At 40.7% G+C, this 22,703-nt stretch overlaps 2 protein-coding genes across 2 annotated transcripts in view; both read right to left on the reverse strand.

Annotated features, from left to right (window-relative positions):
* mertka (c-mer proto-oncogene tyrosine kinase a) overlaps positions 1–14,816 on the reverse strand; it is a 15,713-nt gene extending 897 nt beyond the window's left edge. The window contains exons 1-19 of the mRNA XM_023411733.2: positions 14,566–14,816; positions 13,166–13,481; positions 12,974–13,074; positions 12,718–12,888; positions 8,425–8,511; positions 8,193–8,308; positions 7,922–8,111; positions 7,088–7,233; positions 5,318–5,453; positions 4,351–4,501; positions 3,160–3,248; positions 2,954–3,049; positions 2,755–2,835; positions 2,574–2,666; positions 2,334–2,452; positions 2,123–2,232; positions 1,856–2,015; positions 1,039–1,175; positions 6–411 (exon numbers count right to left, since the gene is read on the reverse strand). Coding sequence (XP_023267501.1) covers positions 6–411; positions 1,039–1,175; positions 1,856–2,015; positions 2,123–2,232; positions 2,334–2,452; positions 2,574–2,666; positions 2,755–2,835; positions 2,954–3,049; positions 3,160–3,248; positions 4,351–4,501; positions 5,318–5,453; positions 7,088–7,233; positions 7,922–8,111; positions 8,193–8,308; positions 8,425–8,511; positions 12,718–12,888; positions 12,974–13,074; positions 13,166–13,481; positions 14,566–14,653 — 2,793 coding nt within the window. The 5' untranslated portion in view covers positions 14,654–14,816. The remainder of the gene's footprint in view (positions 1–5; positions 412–1,038; positions 1,176–1,855; positions 2,016–2,122; positions 2,233–2,333; positions 2,453–2,573; positions 2,667–2,754; positions 2,836–2,953; positions 3,050–3,159; positions 3,249–4,350; positions 4,502–5,317; positions 5,454–7,087; positions 7,234–7,921; positions 8,112–8,192; positions 8,309–8,424; positions 8,512–12,717; positions 12,889–12,973; positions 13,075–13,165; positions 13,482–14,565) is intronic.
* Positions 14,817–14,980: 164 nt separating this feature from the next.
* Positions 14,981–21,136, reverse strand: lhcgr (luteinizing hormone/choriogonadotropin receptor). Its single transcript, XM_023411734.2, has 11 exons — positions 20,928–21,136; positions 19,598–19,669; positions 19,147–19,221; positions 18,978–19,052; positions 18,692–18,766; positions 18,506–18,583; positions 18,325–18,393; positions 18,155–18,229; positions 17,738–17,923; positions 17,387–17,455; positions 14,981–17,147 (listed from the first exon to the last, which is right to left on the reverse strand). Exons 1-11 carry the CDS (start codon positions 21,098–21,100, stop codon positions 15,926–15,928), a joined length of 2,169 nt encoding a protein of 722 aa, XP_023267502.1. The 5' UTR covers positions 21,101–21,136; the 3' UTR covers positions 14,981–15,925.
* Positions 21,137–22,703: the final 1,567 nt, after the last annotated feature.

The following is a 22,703-nucleotide window of genomic DNA, read 5'->3' on the forward strand; positions in this document are numbered from 1 at the left end:
GTCACATCAGTAACCATGTCTCCATTTGCTTGACTTAAAGCATCACTCGACAAAAGAGGAGTGTCCACTGCAGGAGATCTCAGGGAAGGATCAGAGGAGATCACCACCACATAACGATCATCGTTCTCATCATCCTCGTCCTCCAGGCTCCCGTGAATGTCCACAGTGACTATTGAATTTTCTGCTGCCCGTTGGCTGCAGGAAGGGGATGAGCTGAAAACAGGACGTTCTGCAGGAAGTGTTTCCCCATCTGGGTCCTCTTCAGGAAAGCTGGTGTTAATATAGATGATATCGTCCCTGCTGAAAGACTCTGGGAGCTTTTCCGTGAGCTTTTCCAACATTTCTCGCAGTTGTGGAAAGAAGGGTCGGTCCAGTGGATCAGCCCTCCAGCAGCTGTACATGATCTCATACCTGAAAAATATAAATAACAAATTTAATAAGATGAATAATTGAATAAATCTTGATGCTTAAAAGCCTCGTTTTGGGATGCAGCTGACACAACTAGAGGCATTAATTTCAGGAAAATCTCCACTTTTGTAAGTTGTGTATTCAGTTTTTTTACTTTCACTGCAGATGGCAGTGATGAGCAAAGCCATAAACTTTTAAAAAGTGAAGGTTTTTGAGGCTGAAGTTGTTTCCTGGACTAGATGAAAGTCAAAACATTATCTCTTGTTTATCACAAGTTCAAATGGAAAACGTCTTCCAGGTGCTCAAGTTTATCATGTACTTTGCTGCAACACAAAGGAAAAAAAGAGAGCACTGCATACCAGGGGGTTATATAATGGAACTTAAGCTCCAAAAGCTCCAATACATGCAAACAGCAATTTAATCACAAACAGTTATATAAACTGTTCGTAAAAAGCTTAAATTTTATTTTTAAAACTGTCAATATATTAAGCTCCAATTTCTAATTTTTAAAATCACACCCATTCAGACAGACGAGGCCCCGCTTTACTTTCGTAGTCTATCTTGACTCTGTTACCTCCTAAAAAATCCAGCCCAAATTCAAGATTTGTGTTTCAAAGAGACAACACTCACAGATCATCCAAACAGTCTGTTGGTTGCTTCAGTCTGTTTCCTTCAACAAGGTAGTCGTAAATCTCATGGTTTGGGATGCCAGGGTAGGGCGTCATGCCTCGTGTAGCAATCTCCCACATGGTAATGCCAAATGCCCACTAGAACACAAAGAACATTAATTTCAGATGCCATTACATCATGCGAATAACTTATAGTGCATGCCATGAACTGTCACTTTCTCTGCTATTTAGAAATACAATTACTTCCCTGAATAAATCCCTTACCTTTAAAGTGCTGACCTGAAATGCACTAAAACGTGTGAGAACTGTGAATCCCCTCAGCCCTGTCTTTCAGATTTCATTTCCAGTTTTCATTTTTATGATACAGAAGTGGGACTAAACATATCAGGTGCATTTTTGTCAACAACACAACAGATGGCTTAAGTTTTTTTTCACCTGACGCTGGATAACCTGACCTAAAGATACCACACACTGATAAATGATGCGAGCAAGACTGTCAAAACAAAATCTTTGCCACACCCCTAAAAGAAAAACTGGGTGCTGAGTAAATTCAGAGTGACTGCTCTGTGTAAATCTCGGAAAAAAGGTTTTGAAATTCATTATAGTACAACTGAAAGCAACGAATGAAAAGGGAAAGCGCAGACGAAGGGTCAAGTTCTTCTTTCAGTGAGTGCACATCGTTTCACAGTGACTATTGTTTCTGGAAGAGACAAAGTGTGTTTTTTTTTGTTTTTTTTTTTACCTGACACATTCACATATTTGCATCATGACCAAAGACTGACAATAGAGAACAGACAGGAGCAGATGAAGGTGCTTACCACGTCGCTTTTCACAGTAAAAACTCTGTCTGCCAGACTCTCTACTGCAATCCATTTTACAGGCATTTTGGCTATTCTGCCCTGCCTGTAATAATCTCCACTATAGATCTTCTTAGATAACCCGAAGTCTGCTACACACACTGTCATGTCATCGCGCAGCCTGTGAGGAAAAAAAACAGGAAAGGAAAATCACATAAATAGTCCTAGATAAGTTTTGCCTTTCAACTAAAAGTGACTAATACAAATGTTTTTGTATCTGCAACCTACATGCAGTTGCGAGCTGCCAGGTCACGATGAAGAAAGTTACGCCCACTGAGATACTCCATACCAAAAGCAATGTCAACCATGAACTTCAGGAGTGTCTGAGTGGGCAAGAACTGTGTAAAAAAAACAAATTTAAGTTAATATTATACAGTCTCATAATAATAACAATGATTATATATTATATATGTATTTCAGTGTTTGGCTGAAATCTTGCCATTGGACTCTCTCCGAGGCGTGAGCGCAGCAGGAAGCTATGCAGATCTCCATATTTCATGAATGGCAGAATGACCATGGGCTTGGGAAAATTTCCTGATCCTACTTCCAAGCAGACACCTAAAGAGGACAAGTCAGTGCACACAAATAATGTAAGGATGTGCAAATGAAGATGGACCAGGGAACAGAGCAGAGGAGTGGGATTCTATAATGCTTTAAAGAGGTAGTGCATCACTCCTACCGAGCAGTCTGATCACATTAGGATGGTTGAAATCTTTCATGCAGGCCGCCTCATTCAGGAACTCCTCAATCTCCCTTTGAGAGAAGCTCTCCACTGTTTGAAGAAAGACACAAGAGTTAAATGTTTGCAAGTCTACTTGTTTTATAGTTTAAAGATGACCAAAGGATGTATTTAAGCTCACATTTCATTGTCTTCACAGCAACTTTTTCTGATGTTCCATCTGGTTGTCTTATATGTCCCTCCACCACGGAGCCAAATTCACCTGATGAATTACAACAGATCATAAATGCTTGATAGTCTGCACAGTGTGTGTTATTATCTGTATCAATCTAGATATGATAACACTTCCTCTGCACCCTCAAAAATGAATGTTCACTCACCCTCTCCCAGGATCTTTCCTATCGAGAGCAAGGTCCTCATGACCATCACGTCCTGAAGTTTGGCCTGGAGTTCATCACTAACACCAAGGTTCCCAACTGTAGACAGGACTCACTCAAGTCATTGTGCATGATAAAAGTGTGCCTTAAACAGGATATCATAAATGTCTGCATGAATATTTCCACCACAGTTACATTCGAGAACATACGTGTGACTCCTATGGCTGATCGATTGTAGGATCTCTGGGGTTTGTACTCCACGACAGGATGCGGCTTTTCTCCACCTCCAAACACCCGCCTGCAAAAAAAAAAAAAAAAAAAAAAAAAGAATTGCTGAGCGGTGAACTAATCCTTTCACTGAAGTCTTCCTAGCCCTGTAATCACACACACACACACACACACACACACACACACACACACACACACACACACACACACACACACACACAAGCTGACATTCAGCTGCAGAGGTGGTCATAGTGAGGCAGCCCTCTGAGTTGTTTCTTTCCTGGATGGGATCAGATACTGTTTTCCTATCTGAGCAGGAGCCTGTGACACATTCCTGTCCATATCCTGAGTGGCAAGACTGAGTCACAGACTTCATAGTAATGAATTCCAGAGGATTAACATGTGACTGTTGTCTTTTTCTGCAGCTGCACGGTTATTACTGGTGACAATGGTGATTAAGAGGAAGGAAAGGCAGTTTATTAACATAATCTAGAAGATTACTCAACACCCCCAGGTGTCAATCCCAAATGAACAACAACATCAAATCTTTTGTGTTTTTAAATCAGAGTAGAGAGTGAGTGAAAGGTGAACCATGCAGAAAAACAGGTCACAAATACTTCAAAGATAAAGCAATCAATCAAACTTGAAGCAACATTGGTAATTAAAGGTATACTATGTTACTTTTCTGCATTAAAAACTCTACATGCAAGTAGAACTATGTTATATATTTTGTCCAGTTGTGTACTTACATTATCCCAATTTTTGACATCAATGTTCAAATCATCGTAATGGCCTGTTTCATTTGGTCGCCTGTTAGTGGCATCAGATCCTCCAGATTTTTAATGTGAAAGTGGTTTATTCTGTGTTTTAATAACTGGTATATAATAAACCAATTTTGACCAACTGGTCTGTTTATTTGGAGATACTGCAGCTCCTGGTAAAAGTCTGAACTATTGACACTGAAGGAATCCTAACCGGGAGAAGCTGATGCAATCACAATAGTTGTGATGAAGACAATAACGCCCATGATCCCACACTACATCATGACGTCACCAAACTCCGTCTTTTGTTATCTTTTTGTTTGTGAGACTCCTTGTGGCAGAAAAATACATATTGTGCGTTTAAATCAACACTGTGATTGCACATAATAGAAAAGATTGAAGTCAGCATACCCAAACCAAGATTCAGAAGTCCTGTGGTGTACACAGATACCCGCCCAGAGGACAATCAGCAGAAGACAGATGCCACACACCACGCCTAGCACAACATTGACAGAGTCTGGAGCCCTGGTGTCAGGGCTGGAAGATGGGGACACAGGTAATTCTGAGACAGAGAGAGGAAATGACGAACATGGTCAAAGTGAAGAAAAACAATATCCACCAAATGAGATATCCAAAACCCAAAACTGAAGATTACATATCTGAATTACATTACAACCGAAAATGGAATATTTAATTGCAGTAATCTTCTGTCGTTTTGCATTAAAGGGGCTGTTTGTAATTTTTCTCTACTTTCTTGGTTGGGTGATGGTGATTGTCACTTGACAAGAGCTTTGGCCGTTCTTGTGTTTACACGACAGGAGTTATAATACTCCCAAATACACCACAGAGTTGCCACCAGAAAATGACAAAACAGGCCAGGGCTAGCTGGTTAGCGTGCTAACTTCAGCAGAACAAAAGACATGATAGAGTCAATAACATTGGTGTTTCTTTCCACCACTGGACACAGCTCTTGGTGAGTAAAGGAATGAAGTTTGATGCCGAACTTGCAACATTTGTTTGAGACTGGTGAGTAAACAGCTGTTAATGCTAACGCTATGTAGCAATAGCAAAACTTACAGATAGATCCTTTAATATATTTTGTTAACTAAAATCAATTATAATGTAGTGGTAGAATGTTAGAATGCTGATATTTGCTAATTAGCACCAGATAAGTGCAATTTATCCTGAGTGTCCTTTCCACGGACGCTGCTATCCCTACAGCCACGCCGCTAGCAATATGGCTAAATAAAGCAAGTAAATAGTTACTGGATCTGTTCATGGGGCAGTATAATAGTACAATAAATCAGTTGAACTATGTTGGCGAGTTTATGAAGTTGACAATTCCAAGATGAAGAGATAAATCAACAGAGCAGCTTACTGTGCTCTGGCACAAACAGCCAGACTCGTGGGCTGACCATGCCGCTCCCTGCCTGCGTGCATGCAGCCACCTCCACGCTGTAGGTTGTGTTGAATTCCTGTACAGGTACAACGACATCGGTGGTGTAACTGTGGGTCTGAAATAACACACAAAAACAGAGATCATTTAAATGTGGATTGTGTATAGTGTCATGGTTGGATTTCTCTAAAGACAAAAACAAAACATTTCCACTTAGTTCACTCACATCTGTACCACAACAGAAAGTAAATTGAAAAGTTCCTTAAAGCTATTTTCATGTAGTCGCTTAGAGTATGAAACCTTTCTGGAAAATCCCGGTGATCTGTATTTATCGTATATAATGAAAAAGGGAAGGAGACTAACTTTCTGGATAAGTTCATGTGCTGCAATGGGAGGGAACATGTGACAGACATCGTCCTGTATTTCACAACACCACACGGTAGCATCTGGGGTTCCTCTGCTTTGCTAATGTGCTGACAGTCTGACGGGGAATGCTGAACCCATGATTAATGGTCTGGCACGTCTGTGGCCCCAAACAAAAGGCTACATGTGGTTGTATGCTCTCACAACAGCAACTTCTCGACAAATTTTGGGAATCAACCTCAAATTCAAAAGCAGATGGGGGCACTACGACTTCTACCATGAAACACAGAAAATTATGAGCAACTGATAGTACTATTTATTCTTCTAATTCATTTATTCCCCTTAATTCATCTTTATCAGAATTTACTGTGACTTTTTCACAAAAAGGATTTTTCTTAGCAGCAGGTGAGCCTGAGGAGTCATTTCCAGAGTCTGCTACTATTACAAAGTCTTTGTTTGTAATGACATCACCATCTGACTGGAAAACACATATGGATATTTGGGACTATTGTACGCATCCCGTTGTATTCATATCCCATTCAGTCTGTGATGACTCATGGCCACGTGCCAAATGAATAAAAACACTGAATAACAGCTTTCACAACTTTGACACAGACAGGAAGGCCAGGAAACACACTATTGTACTAGAGAGCACTAATGCAGTCACAGAAGCAAGACTACGCACAAACAGCATCCTGGAATAATGCACCGGACATTTGATATAAACAAGAAAGGCAGTTATTAAATTAAACAGTGCGTTTTCTTAGAAAAGTGTATCTAAATTTAAAAAAAAGTCACTTGCTGTAAATGACTTTCCCTGCCTCGTCGATTCTTGAGCGCAGTGGAAAAACTGTTGTTCTCAGATAATAGGGAAGCTGACCTTCTGCTTCAGTGGGCCGCAAAAGGGAGGGTCACATATTCCCAACATACAAGACTCATTCCTTTCATATTTGTCATACATTAGTAATTGTTATGGGGGAAAAAAAAACAAAAAAACTCAAAAACACAAAACCATGAACATGAGTATGAGTAATTGCATACTTTACCTGATATATAATACACTGTATATGATATAATATACTAATATACATATTATCAGTATAAATACATGTGTTTAATTTTTCTGTGTGTGTGTATTTATATCAATGAGGTAGACTAAATAACGGAAACATCTCTCTGTATAATGTAATAAAGTTCAACAGCATCACAAATTAAATCCTCCAAAATGACCCTAGAGTTCAATTGAAACAATTTGAACAAAAACTGAACATTATAACCTTCATGAAGGAGGGTTTATTGTATTAGACTGTGTTAGATTGAGCTATCCAACTGAGTGTACACTATACTAAAATTATCTAGATTAAATTATGGCATTGCTGACAAACTCACCTTTTTCTCTTGTGAGCCATATCTGACAATAACATCATAACCGCGCAGGATGCCATTTATCTTATCATCCGGCGGAGGCTTCCACCTGATCACAAGCGATGACCCGTTCAGCTGTAAGGTGACGTTTCGGGGATAAACCGACGGCACTGAGAATGTGACAAGAAATGGGAAACAGGTGGATTGAGATATCATTGGGAGTTATAACAACCTCAAAATACTTCATAAGGAATGCCAACCTATAAAAACAAAAATTGGAAAAGAGAAACTAAAACTGTCCCTCCATTGAATTCTTTGATTACAGTTTGAAATGTAATCATGTATTTCCTGGCACAGTATATTCAATCTCTCAACTAAAATATCCCCTGTGATGGCTTTAGGAAGGAAATTGAAAGCAGCTCCACCCAGTAAGAATTTTGTGTTTTCTCAGAGAGACCACTCCTTTTTCCTATGTGACCCCTCAGGAAAACAACAGAGGTTTAGTGGATACAACTTTTGAAGGGAACTTGCCACAAACAGAGTAGATATTTGCGCAACTTCCGTAAAATCCAGTTATTACGTGCTGCGACTGAAGAAAGCTTACAGTAAGCACATTTTGCATGGGAATGTGGTAGGGTACCTTCCTAAACCTAAACAGGATTCTGCAACAACAAGAAGGAGGCTTCTTAAAAGTAAATACACAAGATGGTTTTTAAACCTCCTGAAATCAAACAGCCGGCATGTGTTTGTGCTGGGATGGGTTTTTATTTGCTCTTGCTACAAAATCTGCTGCAATTTCACTCAATCTGCTGGTGCATCATCAACTGCCAACAAAATTCAATTCAAGTTCCCACACACCTCCCTCTGTGGTGTTGCTCTGGATCCACATGGTGACAGGAGAGGCTCCCACCTCGTTGCTGCAGGACACACTCATGTTGTACGACGTCATGGCCTGCAGCCCGGGGACTTCATACTGGAAAGGCGGCACTGTGACATTGATGAACCTGGTGGTCATCACCTCCCCCTTCCGCCGACTCACCTCTTTAACCTTAGAAGGAAAAAAAGAAAGTGTGGGGATCAATCTGAGGACATTAAACAACAGCACTACATGTGCAGATGCCGGGCTTACCCTGATGTGGCATTTGGTGACTGGAGAGAAACCATCGTGACCAGGGCTCCAGCTCAGTATCAACTTATTTGGCCGACTTTCCATCACAGTAACATCAGACACAGGACTAGGAAGCACTAAAAAAACATAATAAAAACCCTTATTAACTCCCTAATATGGAGGCAAATGTTCAGCATGCAGAGCACTGAAACTTGTTGGAATGTCTAACAGCCCCACAGGGACGCAGTTTTACCTTTGATGTTGATATTTGCTTCTCTGGAGGTGGCGACACCCTTCGAGTTGTGAGCTTCACAGCTGAACTGAGTGTACTTGTCCACACCTGCAATTGACACATTGGAGGGCACAATGTAGCACTGCAATGTTGCATGAATTCAAAACAACCAATCCTCAAGGCCGTGATAGCGCAAAATATTTCAGGAAAATCAAGGTCAGCGGTTCATCAGGTCTTTACTTCTTTGCTTTCATGCTGGGGAGAAAAACCCTAATAGGAAGTCAGCAAGACACATTCTCCTCATGAGGATGTACATTTTGTACAGACTAACTGATTTTCTCTCTGTGTCGAAGGTGAATCTGGGGCAAAAGTGCAATGTCAGCCTCAATGGAGAAGGAAGACTGACGTTGATACAAGAAGCAGATAGGGATGACTCACTTTTTTGGTACAACCTCCAAAGTTCTTTCAACAGTGCCTCATGCACTAAGCTCAAATTGAGCCTCTCCAGTGTGATGTACTGTGGTAACAAACCTTTTGCTTGGTCTCTTTCCCTGGACACACAATTCCCGTCTTTCAAAAGCCCCAGATCTGCCCAGTTAGAATGGGACTGGGACAGCTGCTAAATAATGTCCCTTTTGTCCTCTGTTTTCCAGTGTCTCTATCTCGGAAACCTTTCCACAAAGCCAATCACAGAGCAGCCTGTGCGAGATGACTGGAACCAACTTGGGATGTTTTGTTTACGTTCTGCAGAATATCACGACCTCATGAGTTCGCCTTCCACTGCCCCCGGGGCACCGGGGTAACGACAGTTTCACTTTTCACTCAAACACTGCTCACAGTCCGTTTGTTTGCACAGAGATAGATCCCTACTTAAAATAGGTCTGATTGAATCATTTGTGTAAGTTATGCTCACATCTGAAAGAAACATCTAAAATAAATGTTGGATCACACAGATCAAAATCGCTCAATAAAACTTATGTTTAGGATTGTGGCAGAAATGTGCAAACACATCTGCACATTTGCTGACAAGCTGTGCAAATGTAATTACCACATGCCTCATTTCAAACTGCATGGCAAACAGAGAGTTGGGGCACGGTGGGAACTGAGCAGGTTTGACTGTTGTCCCAAATGAAACTGGTCACCCTTATAATTTGAGCAAAGGGACAAGAGGAAAAAGTTTATAAATGTCACAACGCCACTGGCAGCTTTATGTTAGAGTGAAATTCCCCAAAATCTGTCTTTTGAGTTTGGAAAACTAAGCCCCCATCAGGTGGAGACGTTGCTACATATAGTTTGTTGTTTCCTTCCTGTGGCTATGGTCACGTTAAAATGAGGTCAGGCACTACGGATTCCTATGGTGACAAGTTTTGATTGTGGAAAAAGTAGCATAATGTCCACATAATCTCCGATTCCACCTGCAGCAATAATCCACTTCTCTGCTCTCTAAACACATGAACAATATGTTCCACTCATAATCCTGTTAAAATATGGTAACAGAGCTTCAAGGAGTAAGATGCAACATGTGTTTGCATGTACTCAGCAGTTTTTTGTTAAAATAAATGTGTATTAAACAGAGATGCAAACTGATCCTCTGACCCAACAACTACAGCTGAGTATCAATCTAAGGTCAAAGACAGAGATTATTCCCAGTGTGTCTCAATCTATTTACGCACATTCTTTTGATGTCATATCATTTTTGGAAAAAGGGAAATGAACAAAAGTCAAGCACCATTTCTCCTTTTTCGCTGTGTTTGGCAAGTAAATTAACAACAAAACGCAACAACAACAATGAAGAAAAATAAATAAATAGATGGGTTGGCCTCTCCAATGGAAACATGAGAAAAGAAGAGGGATTCAGTAAATGCAGTGTAGATCCAGCAGCCTGTAATTATCAGGTTTGGGAACGCTCCAGCTTACTGAGCTGCCTGAGATGTCTATGTTATTTTTCCATTTTTATATGTAGCCAGCAAATATAGCCTCAAACTACTACTACAACTAAGCCAATGCCTTTTCACTTTGCTCCGGTCGTTTCTTCTGTATTTTCGAGGCTGAAATGCCAAACTTGCGTTCACATTAACCCAGATCTTCTGCTGCCGTCCCGAGACAAAGTAAATAATGACGTGCACGTAACCCATAACCCAAATTAAACTCACTTTACTACTTCTGCTTCTCTTTAATAAACATGCAATGCCCTCAAGGATAAATGCATACCAGTGACATTCCTTAAATAAAACCTACAATCATTTACCACTTCACATGACAAAAGCACTCTAATAATATCATGGAGTGCAGCCTTCGGCGAGAAAGGGGCCTTGGACTCTTGGTATGCATGAGGTGAGCATGCAGAAGAGTGGGTTTACACTGTTTTATTGTGCCAATATTTGATCCTGCACAGAGCCCTGGTAGCTTGCAGCCGGCCAGCCTCTGTGTCCAGCCCCTCCCTGCTGGGTAGTGGGCCGTTCTGTCAATGAGTTCTTTGTCTCCGGGGTCAACCCCCGAACAGACTCCCTGTGCAGCCTTCCATCCCCAAGCCAGGCCCAGGCCCTTGCACATGCTGGACCAAAGCACAGCTCTGAACCTTTAACCCCCTCAGCTTCGGGCCGTATCACAACTCACTAGCCGCAGCAGGAGAGCTCAGCCTGCGGCGAGCTGCAGATGAAGGGGTTAGAGCATTCAGAGCAGAGCGGTTATGCTTCTAATAACAAATGTTTGCTTTCAAGGAGACGGCAGTTGAGGCCATAAAAGGAAAGTCCACTTAAAAAAAAAAAAAAAAACATTTTGGCAACAATTTTTCTAGTTCCTCAAGGGTTAATACTATATAACTGCTATTTATAATTTCAAGAGTATAACATGGAAATAAAACCTGAACTGATTTTCTTAGAATTAGTCTTTACTTACAGAGTATTCAGGAAAACAAATCACTCTTACTTTGATGGGAGCTTTAATGTAGAGCTGACTAAGCTATAAGTCGACTGACAGATAATCAATTGCTAACAATTGATAACTGATTAATTGTCAAGTAATTTTTTAAACTAAAATGCCTAAAATTCATTGGTTCCAGCTTTTAAAATGTGAATATGTGTTGGTTTATTAAACTACATATCTTCAGGTTTTAAACTGCAAAACCCAAAGATGTTTGAGAGCAAGATACTTGAATATGTAAACTTATCCTTTGGGAAACTGTGACAGACATTTTTTAAAAACTATTAACTAAACGATGTAAATAATTGTTAGGTGCAGCCCTATTTTAAAAGCAACAGTTCAAAATGTTGGTAAGTAGCACATTTGCATTATTTAAGCTAACCAACTGCTAGATATTTGCCATATAGGCAATATATGGCAAATAGTGGTATCAATCTTCTCATCTGACTGTCAGCAAAAAAGTGAATAAACATGTTTCCCAAAAATGTCAAACTATTGCTTTAATCAGACATTCAGCCGTATCACATTGTATTCAGTATACAGCTAGCAGAGCTGTGTGACAAAAAGCACTGTCCATGCATGAATGACCACTGTTAACCATTCAGCAAAGAAGCAGGAGGCCCCAGTGACACTGAGCGTGGTGGTAAATCTCACAGCAGTAAGCAGGGTCCAGATGCTGAGGCAGCAGAGACGAGGCAGACTAGAAACCATCGACAAAGTGATGCAAGCTGAGTAAGACCACCTGTGCGCAATAACCAAACATCCCTTAAACTCTGCTGACGAATGTTTCCACACTTAATCACTGAGGATGTCAACCAAAGTGAAAGCAGTTAATTGGTTAATAAGCTGCAGCACTGTGTTGTTTCCGGTACGCTACTTTTACAATGTTTTTTATACAAGCTAGAAGTTCTTCTAGTAAAAAAGTTTCTTCTTACTAAAAAAAAACAAAAAAAAAAACAACAACCCACAAATACAGAGCTAGATCAAAAAGCACTTTGAAAGAATCTCCACAGATTGTTCAGACTTTAAAGGAGCACTTCTACATGAAACCAAGTCTTTCTACCAGAGGAAATGACTTCCTCAGCTCCACTAACGCATCTCAAAAATGATAAAGGAACTAAGTGTAAATTTCATATGACCGTGATAAACCGTGAAGCACATCATCTGCTTCTTTCTGTCTGATTCAGGGTGTTATTCAGACTTATACAGAGTCGTGTTCTGACCATCTGTTGAACGATGTGTGAGGAGAACAGCGAGAAATGACACTTCTCTTTAGAGGCTTTCACCAACTCAAGATGGAGGGAGTATATTTGTTATTATGTGAGAGAGAGAGAGAGAGAGAGAGAGAGAGAGAGCGAGAAAGACGACTAGACTGTGTGGTTTGTGTCTCACCTGGCACAAGGTAGCTGCTGGGAGAGAGATGAGAGTTGTTAACAGGTAATCCATCACGGAGCCAGCGGATTTTAACAGGGTCTGGAGGTCCAACCGCCTCACATAACAGTGTAAAAGGTGTGTCTCTTGTTACGTTCCAGTCCTCAGGTTGGTGGATAAATGCTGGTAGACCTACGGACGGATCAAAGAAATGTGAGAGTATCTGAAAAAATTAGGAAGAGGAAGCTCACAATGCTTGTAACAGGTGAAAACTCACCATCCACCTCGACTGTGATTGGCTGAGACTCTACCGTCGTGGTGTCGATACTCAGTCTGCAGCGATATTCCCCAGCATCCAGTCTCAGCACATACTTAATGCTGTAATACAGTACATGAGGACACATCATTCTGTGCGTTCAGCCCGTCCTATTCACACCTTTTCACATTTCACCATCATGTTTTTACACACCTGACAGTGGAGAGGAGAGTGGTGACCCCGTCTGTGACGGTATGGAGCTCGTTGATCAACACCTGATCCTTCTCTGACAGGTCCTGGCCATTCTTCACCCAGGTGATGGTGGGCTCCACCCTGGCATCTGGGATATCGATTGAGCAGTTGAACTTAGTCTCATGGCCCTCTGATAGCTGGATGGAGCCTATGGTGGGCTTGAAGTGCAGCTGTCTGAGCTGATCTGGAGTCAGATAAACCCTTGGAACACGGCCAGATATCACAAGAGGCTCTGAGGTCCTGGTTGGTCGGTGAAACTGGCGCCTAGAATGCTGGGCTGTTTATAGGGGGAGATGTTAGAGTATGTTATACTGACACCAGCATGCTGAAAGAAAAATAGGTTTTCTGCTTTATATAAAAAAACAAAACAAAAAAACAAAAAACAAATACACACACACACACATATATATATATATATATATATATATATATATTAAGTAAACAATATAAAAATAAGAATCAAAGACTTTATATCAAAAGTAACTAGCCATGTGTTCACATCTTCATATTCACAAACCACCATAAAGAAGTTTTCAAAGATCATATGAGTATGTGTAAGGTTCAGAGCTAAGACTAAAGATTATTTTCATTAATCAACCAATCAACTAGTCAATCAATTGAAAGTCAGACAATAGTGAAAATGGCCATCAAATTCAATTGATTTTTTTGTTATTTATTGATTTACAGTGAGACAAAACAGAGAAAAGCAGCAAATCCTCACATTTAAGAACCTGGACCCAGTTGATTTCTGCTTTATATGCTTAAAAACATGATGATGATGATCAAAATAGTTGGGGATTCATTTTCTGTGATTGACTACTCAATAAATTAACAAAATGTCTGAGTACTTACCAGTTTCAATGATAAAAAAAAAGAACACTTAGACCTAACTTTATAAATTAAACCTTTTCCTAGATTCATAGAAGCATGGATAGTGAACTTAGGCCACCAAAACAAAGACAGTCTTTCCACTGATGTTTTTAAATACTGTTCAGTATTTATGGCGTGTTTTTACTGCCACTTGACTATTGCTGTCACGGATGCCACATTTTATTACTATCATTAAAAAGAAGTTAGGCCTACCGTCAGATAAACTCGTTTGGAGCTATGAAATCAGGACTTTTCTTTTTTCTTTTTTTTTTTTTTCTCTCTCAAAATCTATGAAGAAACCCTTTAAGTTCCCCGGCCTACATAAAAATATAAAGCTATTAAATAGGTTTTTAAGTCTGTTCCAGCCTATCGTGCAGATAGTCCCTGTGCTTTATCGACTTTAGGCTGAAATCCCAGATGAAGTTGACGGAAGACAGAGAGAAAAAAAACACACACCAAAAAAAAAAAAAAAAAAAAAAAAAAGCACTCACCGCTGCCCGTACTCCCCACAAGAAGAAAGACTATGGTCGATGAAGCGAGAAAAACTGCAAACCAGCCTGGAGTTGACTTCTTTGCCATGACCGGTGTGAGCTCTCCGCTCTGCTGCTCTGTGTCCCGCTACAGCCTGCAAGCGTCCACGTCTCTGATTCCGAGCGGACTGAGCTTCAACTCCGACAATAACCCGCACCAGCCACTGCGGTGGCCTCGACACAGCTTGTGCGGAGAGTTGTTGACCCTCGATCACATTTAGCTAGAAAGGGGAAAAAAAAAGTTTACCTTTCCCGACGTCACAAGAGGGATCCCATGAAGGCGGGACCGACTGAGTGTGGAAATGCTCCCGAAATACTGAAAACAGCCAAATACTGCAGTAAAACAACAGATCAGACACTCAACAAAGCCTTTACGTGAGTTTATGGATTTTTATTTTTATTTTTCCTATTATATCTTTTTTTTAATTTATTTTTTGAAACAGAAAAATATGGCCTTACAATTATGATCCAATAAGCATTATGCACATATATATAGCCCACCAACACGTACAGTAGCACAGCAGGTGATTTCTTTAATTCTCAATAACAACAACAAACCCCTTTAGTAGAAAAACAAAAGCATGGCAGTATAGTTAAAGTGTCTGTGCAACTCCTCCACCACGTGGTCAACTCTGGCTACTGAGCTTTCGAGATGAATCATGCCTATTGTGTTTTAATTGACATATTGTCAATTAAAATACGTTTAAACAGCCTCACACACATTTTATTTGACATAAATTGGTAAGTGGATTCCGATTAAATTTTGGTTTACATAGTAACAGCCTCTTGGAGATGGAGGTGTTGCTTTCAGCAAATGGTCTCTGCCCAGTTATCATGGAATTGTAGATGTTCAAATTTTCAAATTTTTTTGAGCATTAAGGTCTATGAATATATATCTGGTGCTGTCTTCTGAAGATTTATGTTTATTGATGTCCACCTTTACACAGGTGTTTTTTGTCACTGCACACATGTTGACATGTGATGAGCAGGAAAACTAGGCCTGGGACTCTAAGGCCTTTGATGATGGCTGCATTCCATTTAGGTTCTCCAGGGCTCACTGGGACACTTAACTGAACAGAGCCGTCATCAATATTGTTATTTAGACCTGTGCTTTTCCTGTTAGACCTGTTGACTAGGTTGAACTGATATCAGACTTGATAGGGCTCTCACTTCCATAGCAGAGTTACCTGAAAGTTTACTAAATAGGCTAATAATACATTTTCTAATAAAATTAAAAAAAAAACAAAAAAAAACATGACCAAATCCAGCAAATCCCAGTCAGTCTCAAGCAGTTGTATTGCAGTGTCATCTCTTATAAATTTCAGGTGAGCTCTCCCTCCTGTTTCAGATGCTGGCTCTGCTGTGGCTTGGCGGACAGTCTCATTCCCATCTGGGATCCATTATTTTTGGATTTCAGATTGCTCTTGAGTGTATTCTCTGAACAGTGGGCCTTCATACGATAAACACTGGCCTTGCTTTTACAGCAGCCCATGGCACTCATGAGTTGATATGCGTCCTTTCTGAAAGCCTTGGTGAAGATAGCGTAAAGGAAAGGATTGGCACAGGAATTGATGGGGAAGAAGAGGACCAGCAGAATCTTGGAGTTTGTAACTGTGATGAGGGGAACCTTGAAGGCAGCAGAGATGGCAAAGAAGGAGATGGGTGCCATACAGAGGAAATCCGTGAAGATCAGCACAGCCATACGCTTTGCAATCTTGGTGTCAGCACTTCTTCTTGGGAATTCGGGGTTCTTCACAGCCAGGTAGATCAGCGCATAACAAACACACACAACAATGAAGGCGCCCACATTGAAGAGGAGGATAATTATGATGAAGGCCTGAGCCAAAGGAGTCTCTATGTCCATGGGTAAGCACATGCTGACTTTGGTGTAACTGCTCACACCAACCAGGGGCAGCATCCCCATCCCCAGACAGATGAGCCAACCAGCTGCCATTATACTCGCTGCCTGTGTAAGAACCAGACGCCGTTCTACCTGCAGGGCGTTGGTGATGGTGTGCCAGCGCTCCAGGGTGATGGTGGAAAGTGTGTAGACTGACAGCTCCCCGCCAAACACTGACAGGAAGCCTGCGGCGCTACAGCCTGGTCCTGTCTGCCATTCAATTGCATGTTGGCTGTAGAAGCCACGTGTGCGCAGGTCTACAGTCGCAATCATCATAAGGTAGATCCCAATGCAGAGGTCAGCAAAGGCCAGGTGGCACATGAGGAAGCGAGGCACCATCAGCTTGTTCCGGCTGGTGAAGAAGACCAGGAGCACAGTCAGGTTTCCTGCGATAGCTAGTATGTTGATAAACCAAATGGCCACTCTGAGGAAACTGAACCCTGCGATGTCCTCACAGGGATTGAAAGCATCTGCTTCAGGTATGCAAAGCAAGGTTGGTCGGGTCGGACAGAAGTCCAGTTCTGGATAGTGGAAATTTACATCTCCGAAACCTTCATCCTTGACAAACAAGTCAACGTCTGAGAAAAAGGGCACATTCATAGCCAGAGTCGTATCTGCTGAGCCTCCAATCACACGCTGAACCCTGTTTTTAAAGGAGAGGACAAAGGAGAGGAAATTGTTCTGGTTAGTCTTAAGCTGAGGGATCCAGAGTAAAGAGTGGATAAAATGAGCAACACAGACCTCAAGTAAACAGAGGTCAAACTGTTGCAATGGAAACACCTCTTTTCAGTTTTGATGAACCACTAAGACGAGAGGCTCTGAGTTCAGTTTAACTTGAAGCAGGTTTAAGATGGGAAAACATGAGCACAACAGTGTTTTTACCTTGCTGATGGATCACTGTCATCACAATATGTGGAGCCATTAGGCCATGCAGGATTAATCGGAAAGTCCCTGGAGAAGCGGAAAGAAATAATGTAAAGACTCACTGCAAAAATATGTCAGTGACACAAACGCATTTGTGAAATACTAATACTTATATTGTATAGTTTATATACTGAGCTTTTATTGTAGTCCAGTGTCGTTTGTTTTAAGGAATTAGCAAGTTAGTAAGATCTCTGAATAATATTCTGCTTAAAGTAGTGAGTGAAAACTGCAACCGTGATGGGGCTTACAGAGGTTATCCATGAATAAATCTGTCATCGATTAACCTGTAAAATGCACAGTGTGAGTCACCTGTGTGTGTTCCAGGTCAGCAGTGCACAGCAGTGACTGTTGTAGGTGAGATGAGCCTCTCGCAGGCTCCACAGTCCCTGCAGAGGAGGTAGACTCTTCAAGCCGTACGCTGACTGAGCTAACAGCACCCGAACTGACTCCAGTCCCTGTGGTGGTAATTTTGTGAGAGCTGTCGCAGATACATCCCTGTGAAAATAAACAGAGTGCACGTACAAGAATATAACTGCACAGGGTTGTGAATGCCTTTTTGCGAGCATTGTGCTGCTTGTACACTGCCTTAGAGCATAAAGTCTGCCAGCATCACCCGACCCACCCATCGAGCTTGATGACAAACATCCTTTTCCCTCTCCCAAATAAATCTCAGCAAATAAATGTTACATTAAATGGATCCCAAGAGGCTTTCCAAGTATCACTTACAAGACTCCAGGGCCTGTGGCTCCTTTGAAAGCGTCTCCATGGATCACTCTGAGGTTTCGGTTATTCTTTAACAGCCTAAAAATAATAGAATTAAGGGTAAGGGAACGAACTTTAATGTTGCAAGAAACTGAAATCTTTTAATTAGAAAAAAATTAAATGTGGGAAAGTACAGCTTATCTATCTTTGTCCCATTGAAGGCATGGTCGTGTATTTCTCTGATGCCATTGTTGTACAGGTTCCTGCAATCAGTCACAACATTGTTATGATTAAAGGTGAGGAATCACTATCCCATTGACTAACATTTATTTCTAACCAACTGACAGTTGAAAACTTTTTTCTTGCACCACTTACATTGTAACGTATTCATTTGTCAGTCCATTGAAAGCATTTGGAGGTATTTCCAGTAGATACAGGTTATCATAGATATCCCTGCAATAACATGACAATTCATAATGATGCACAGTAATGTGATGGCGATGTGCCTTTTGTTTTGTATTCGTCATGCGTCTCCAAGAGTTTAGCAACAGGTGTACTCACAAGATAAACTCTGATTCCAGAGAATTGATAGATGTAATGTCAGGGAAAACTGTTATCCCAGTATTTGAGATGCTCCTGTCATGCAAAGGGAAACAAGGGAAATTATATGTCTTGTTACTTCGTAAATGGTTTGCTTCAGCAGTGTCTAATCTAATCTAAGTTGTTATTTGGTGTTATTGTGAGAGAAATATAAGTAAACGTGTGTCTGATGTTGGATTTACATTGAGATTTGGTTATTTCCCAAATAAATGTGATTTTAAAACAAAACTGTTTTCAGGTCTCTCACAGGTAATGTAGTTTGGGAAGGTTGTTAAATGTCCTTGTGCCAATGTGCATCAGATTCCTTGTGTTCTGGATTGAGCTGCAACGCAATATCAAAACATCATTCAATACAGCGCTGCACTACATTATCATCATTATGTTAGTTATTTCATACAAGCACAGAAAAAACTTACATTTCAGAGAGGTTGAAGAGGTTATTAAATGCTAATGTCTCAATGGTTTCCAGGGTCACACTCTGAGCAATCTCACTGAATATACAGCAGAGAAAAAGCAATCAAGTTCATACAAAGAACATTCACCTTTAAACTGTAACACTGATGGTAAAAGACAGATTGCAGACAGGGTCATCAAACAATGGACGTGCACTGAAACCTAATCTTTGACTCTATTCTATGGTATATACACTTGCTCTGACCTCAAGGCATAGCAGTCTTAAGAAGTGAAATTGTATTTTGAGTTGAAAACGTTTTTTTTACATGATAACCCAGGGTTCAGTTAAGCAGGTAATAAAGGAAGAAAAAGACAACCTGAAAACCACCAACATTACCACCTTTCATTGCAGTTATATGATTATGTAAGATTGGTTAAGTCAGAATTAGACACTGGAAGAAAACTGATACATACATCCTCTGGACTCCTCTCAAACCCTCAAAGGAATGGCTTGAAATAGTGCGCAAAGACAAGTGATAGAGAAACCTGAAAAAGAAAGGATATGGAAATGAAAAATTACAGAAATGTATTATCTCATGGATAATTTAAGACATTTAAGTAAGTAAAGAAATATGAATTTACTGAAGGAAGTTCCTGGAATGTGTGTGTGTGTGCATTGGTGTTGGAGGTACAGTAGTTTGATATATGCATGAGGCTGTTAGCCTTGGATGTTCACGAACACTTATCAGGAGAGACTCAAGGTTCTGTGATTTACCAGAGGAGAGGTCAAGATTCCCCACCTTCAAGGCGTATGACAGTCTGCTGAACTCAAACTGTGAGCTCTGATGCCCAGACCCCCTATAGACTGAGAGGATGCACTGTGTACTTGACTGTATGAGAACAACTTGACATTTTCTTCACAGGTAATTAAGCAGCACCCATGCAGGGCCCTCAGGAGAGCGTGGTGTGCTGTCTTACTTTTGATAAATGAAGAAATTAAAATATATAAACATTACTTGGAAGCAGATGACTTTCAGTCTGTATGATGGGTTTATCAATATTTTTTAAATGTGAAAAGAATAATGAATTTAAATGATGTAATTATGTAACTAAACCAGAACAGACAAATAATGTCTCAACACTGGTTCTAATTTGTAGGAAGGGCTTCCTAGAGCTTTTAATGTCTAGAGACAAACTGATATGAGCCTGATAAGATTTTTGTTGACTTTTTGGTGCTTTATAGGTGGCAGACTATCTTTTTTAAGTAGTGCCGAAATTACTCAGGCTGAGTTGACAAACTCTTTCAATTTAAACTTGAAGGAAGCACATGGACAATGTTCCAACAAATTTGCCAAGTACAGTCAGTACTTGTACTTAGGTAAGTAGGCTGTTGTATGGACGAGTGTTTCACCCCCAAATAACTTGTGCTGTCAGTGCGCCAAAACGAATGCCTCACGACACAGTTCAAATAAACTCGAATCAAACATGACAAAAAATGTTACATTTTTACTTAACAGTTAACCACTTTTGCATTTAAACGCATTTCGACGCGTAACCAAGCGAGTGCGTTTGAATGGATCCTCGCTCCATGCGTAAATACGCACGGAGTAGTCTTGGTGGTGGCTTTAACAGAGGAGATCGTCGCATAAAGAAACAGACAGAAACGAATGCTCTCTGTTATCCATACTATCATGCATTAACAAACACAGACCGACTGATCAGTTATCAGTCAAGATGATCAATGCACAGCTTCACTCACTCACTTTGCTAGATTGGTAAAACCATGACAGTGGTGTGAACTTACAGCCTTTTATGTCTGTGGCCCATCATCAGTGCAGAGCCCTCTGTCACATTGTTGCATCTGATGGTGTTGGAGATACAGCGGCAGATCCTCGGGCACACGAAACCCGAAGCGCATTGCCATCCATACAGGAATAAAACGGACAGGAACAAGAACACTGACAGCGACGTCCACATTGTTGTTGCTGTCTGGAAAACGTCCGAACTCTCCGGAGCCGCGGTTCCCACTAAGTGCTGCGCATGTTAATATTTGGCTCTTCCTCAAAGTCTCTTTCGCTGTAGCTGTGGCAGATCGTTGACGCACAGAGGGGACCCTCAGCCACCTGTTGCTCAGCTTCATATCAAGTGGGTGGCAAAGAGTCGGCTGAGCTTTATGTTATCATACTGATGTGAAGTTGACAAGTCACATTAAATCAGTGTAGAGGGTTGTTAAAGTGGGAATAACCTGATGTTATTTTCTACATTTCCATTGCTTAATCAACTGAACACGCTCATCCCCACTTGAATGTGGCATTTTGAGGGTGGTTGTGCATTACGGGATGGTTTACATACATGATTTACTAAAGGTGCACTGAAGTTGACTGACCTTAAGGTGAGGTGAAATAATGCCCCCCACTCTCCTGAATCTGAGTGAGGGTCATTTGCTTGTGTGGTGAGGCAACATTTAGCCTCTAAATGTAGATAATCCTTTTCCGTTTTATTCAATTTTACTAGAGAGACATTGTTTTAGAGATGTACATTCCTCTGTATTGGCAGCTTGAAATAGGCTAAATGCTGAATAAAGACAACATTCCAGGGCATAATACTTGCATGTTCCACTGTGCTGGTATCTTCCTTTCATTACAGTATTTTGACTGTGATCCCTAAAATGTTCCTTGATAACTTCTAAATATTTAGATGATAGCTTCCACCTTCCATTACCATTAGTTATTATCAAGGAAATGACTGCAGTATCCATGATGTACACTGTATACACTGGCTTGTCTGTGTTCTGCCTCCTGTTTAGTGTGAATGCATTGGTTCACCTTGATCATTTATAGCTGAATTCTGATTCTGAGAAAACCTTCAAGGATGATGTACAGTAACATTGTCAGCATCCTTCTGCTGTTGGCAAGTATATGGTTGTGATCGGGTGTGTTTTCAGTGCCACCCTTTCCTTTTGATTGTGTTTGCTCACTCGTGTCAGTAAGTGCTGTGTATTTAAGGCTCATTAAAATGAAGATTTCTGCTGGCATACACATAAAAAGCCAAGTCAATGACTATGTCCCTCAGGAGGACAGTGTGACCCAAAGTCAAAAAACTCCCATAGCTGTATCTTGGTTGGCGCCAGTTATATTGTTGATAAAGGCAAGGCAACATTTTATAGCCTTGGCACACAAAATGTTATACACGTCATGCTGGCATTATGAAATCATGGCACTTAGATCTACAGGACTGATGAATGCCTTAGGTAAAACAGGACATGCACAAACTCTTTGAGGAATTATGCAACATATTTCTGTGAAATTTGCTTTTATTCATTTACTTGTAAAATAAATGTTCTGCTTTTCCCACCTGTAAAAATCATTAATATAATTGTGTATAACACATAGTTGTCTATCTTTTGCATTGGGTAGCTAAAGGTGAAGTTATGTACGGAATTAGTCAAAACACTGCACAAGATAAGCGAGTGAAACTACCAAGCATGGTCATATCAAGAGGACGAATAATCAAGAAACCTCCTGTACTGTTTCTTACCATGTCGCTATATATCCACTAGGTGGCGACAAAGCAAAAGAAA

This window comes from Seriola lalandi, unplaced genomic scaffold, assembly GCF_002814215.2.
Source record: "Seriola lalandi dorsalis isolate HSWRI2012SDOR001 ecotype SW California unplaced genomic scaffold, Sedor1 jcf7180002054470, whole genome shotgun sequence".
Lineage (NCBI taxonomy): Eukaryota > Metazoa > Chordata > Actinopteri > Carangiformes > Carangidae > Seriola > Seriola lalandi.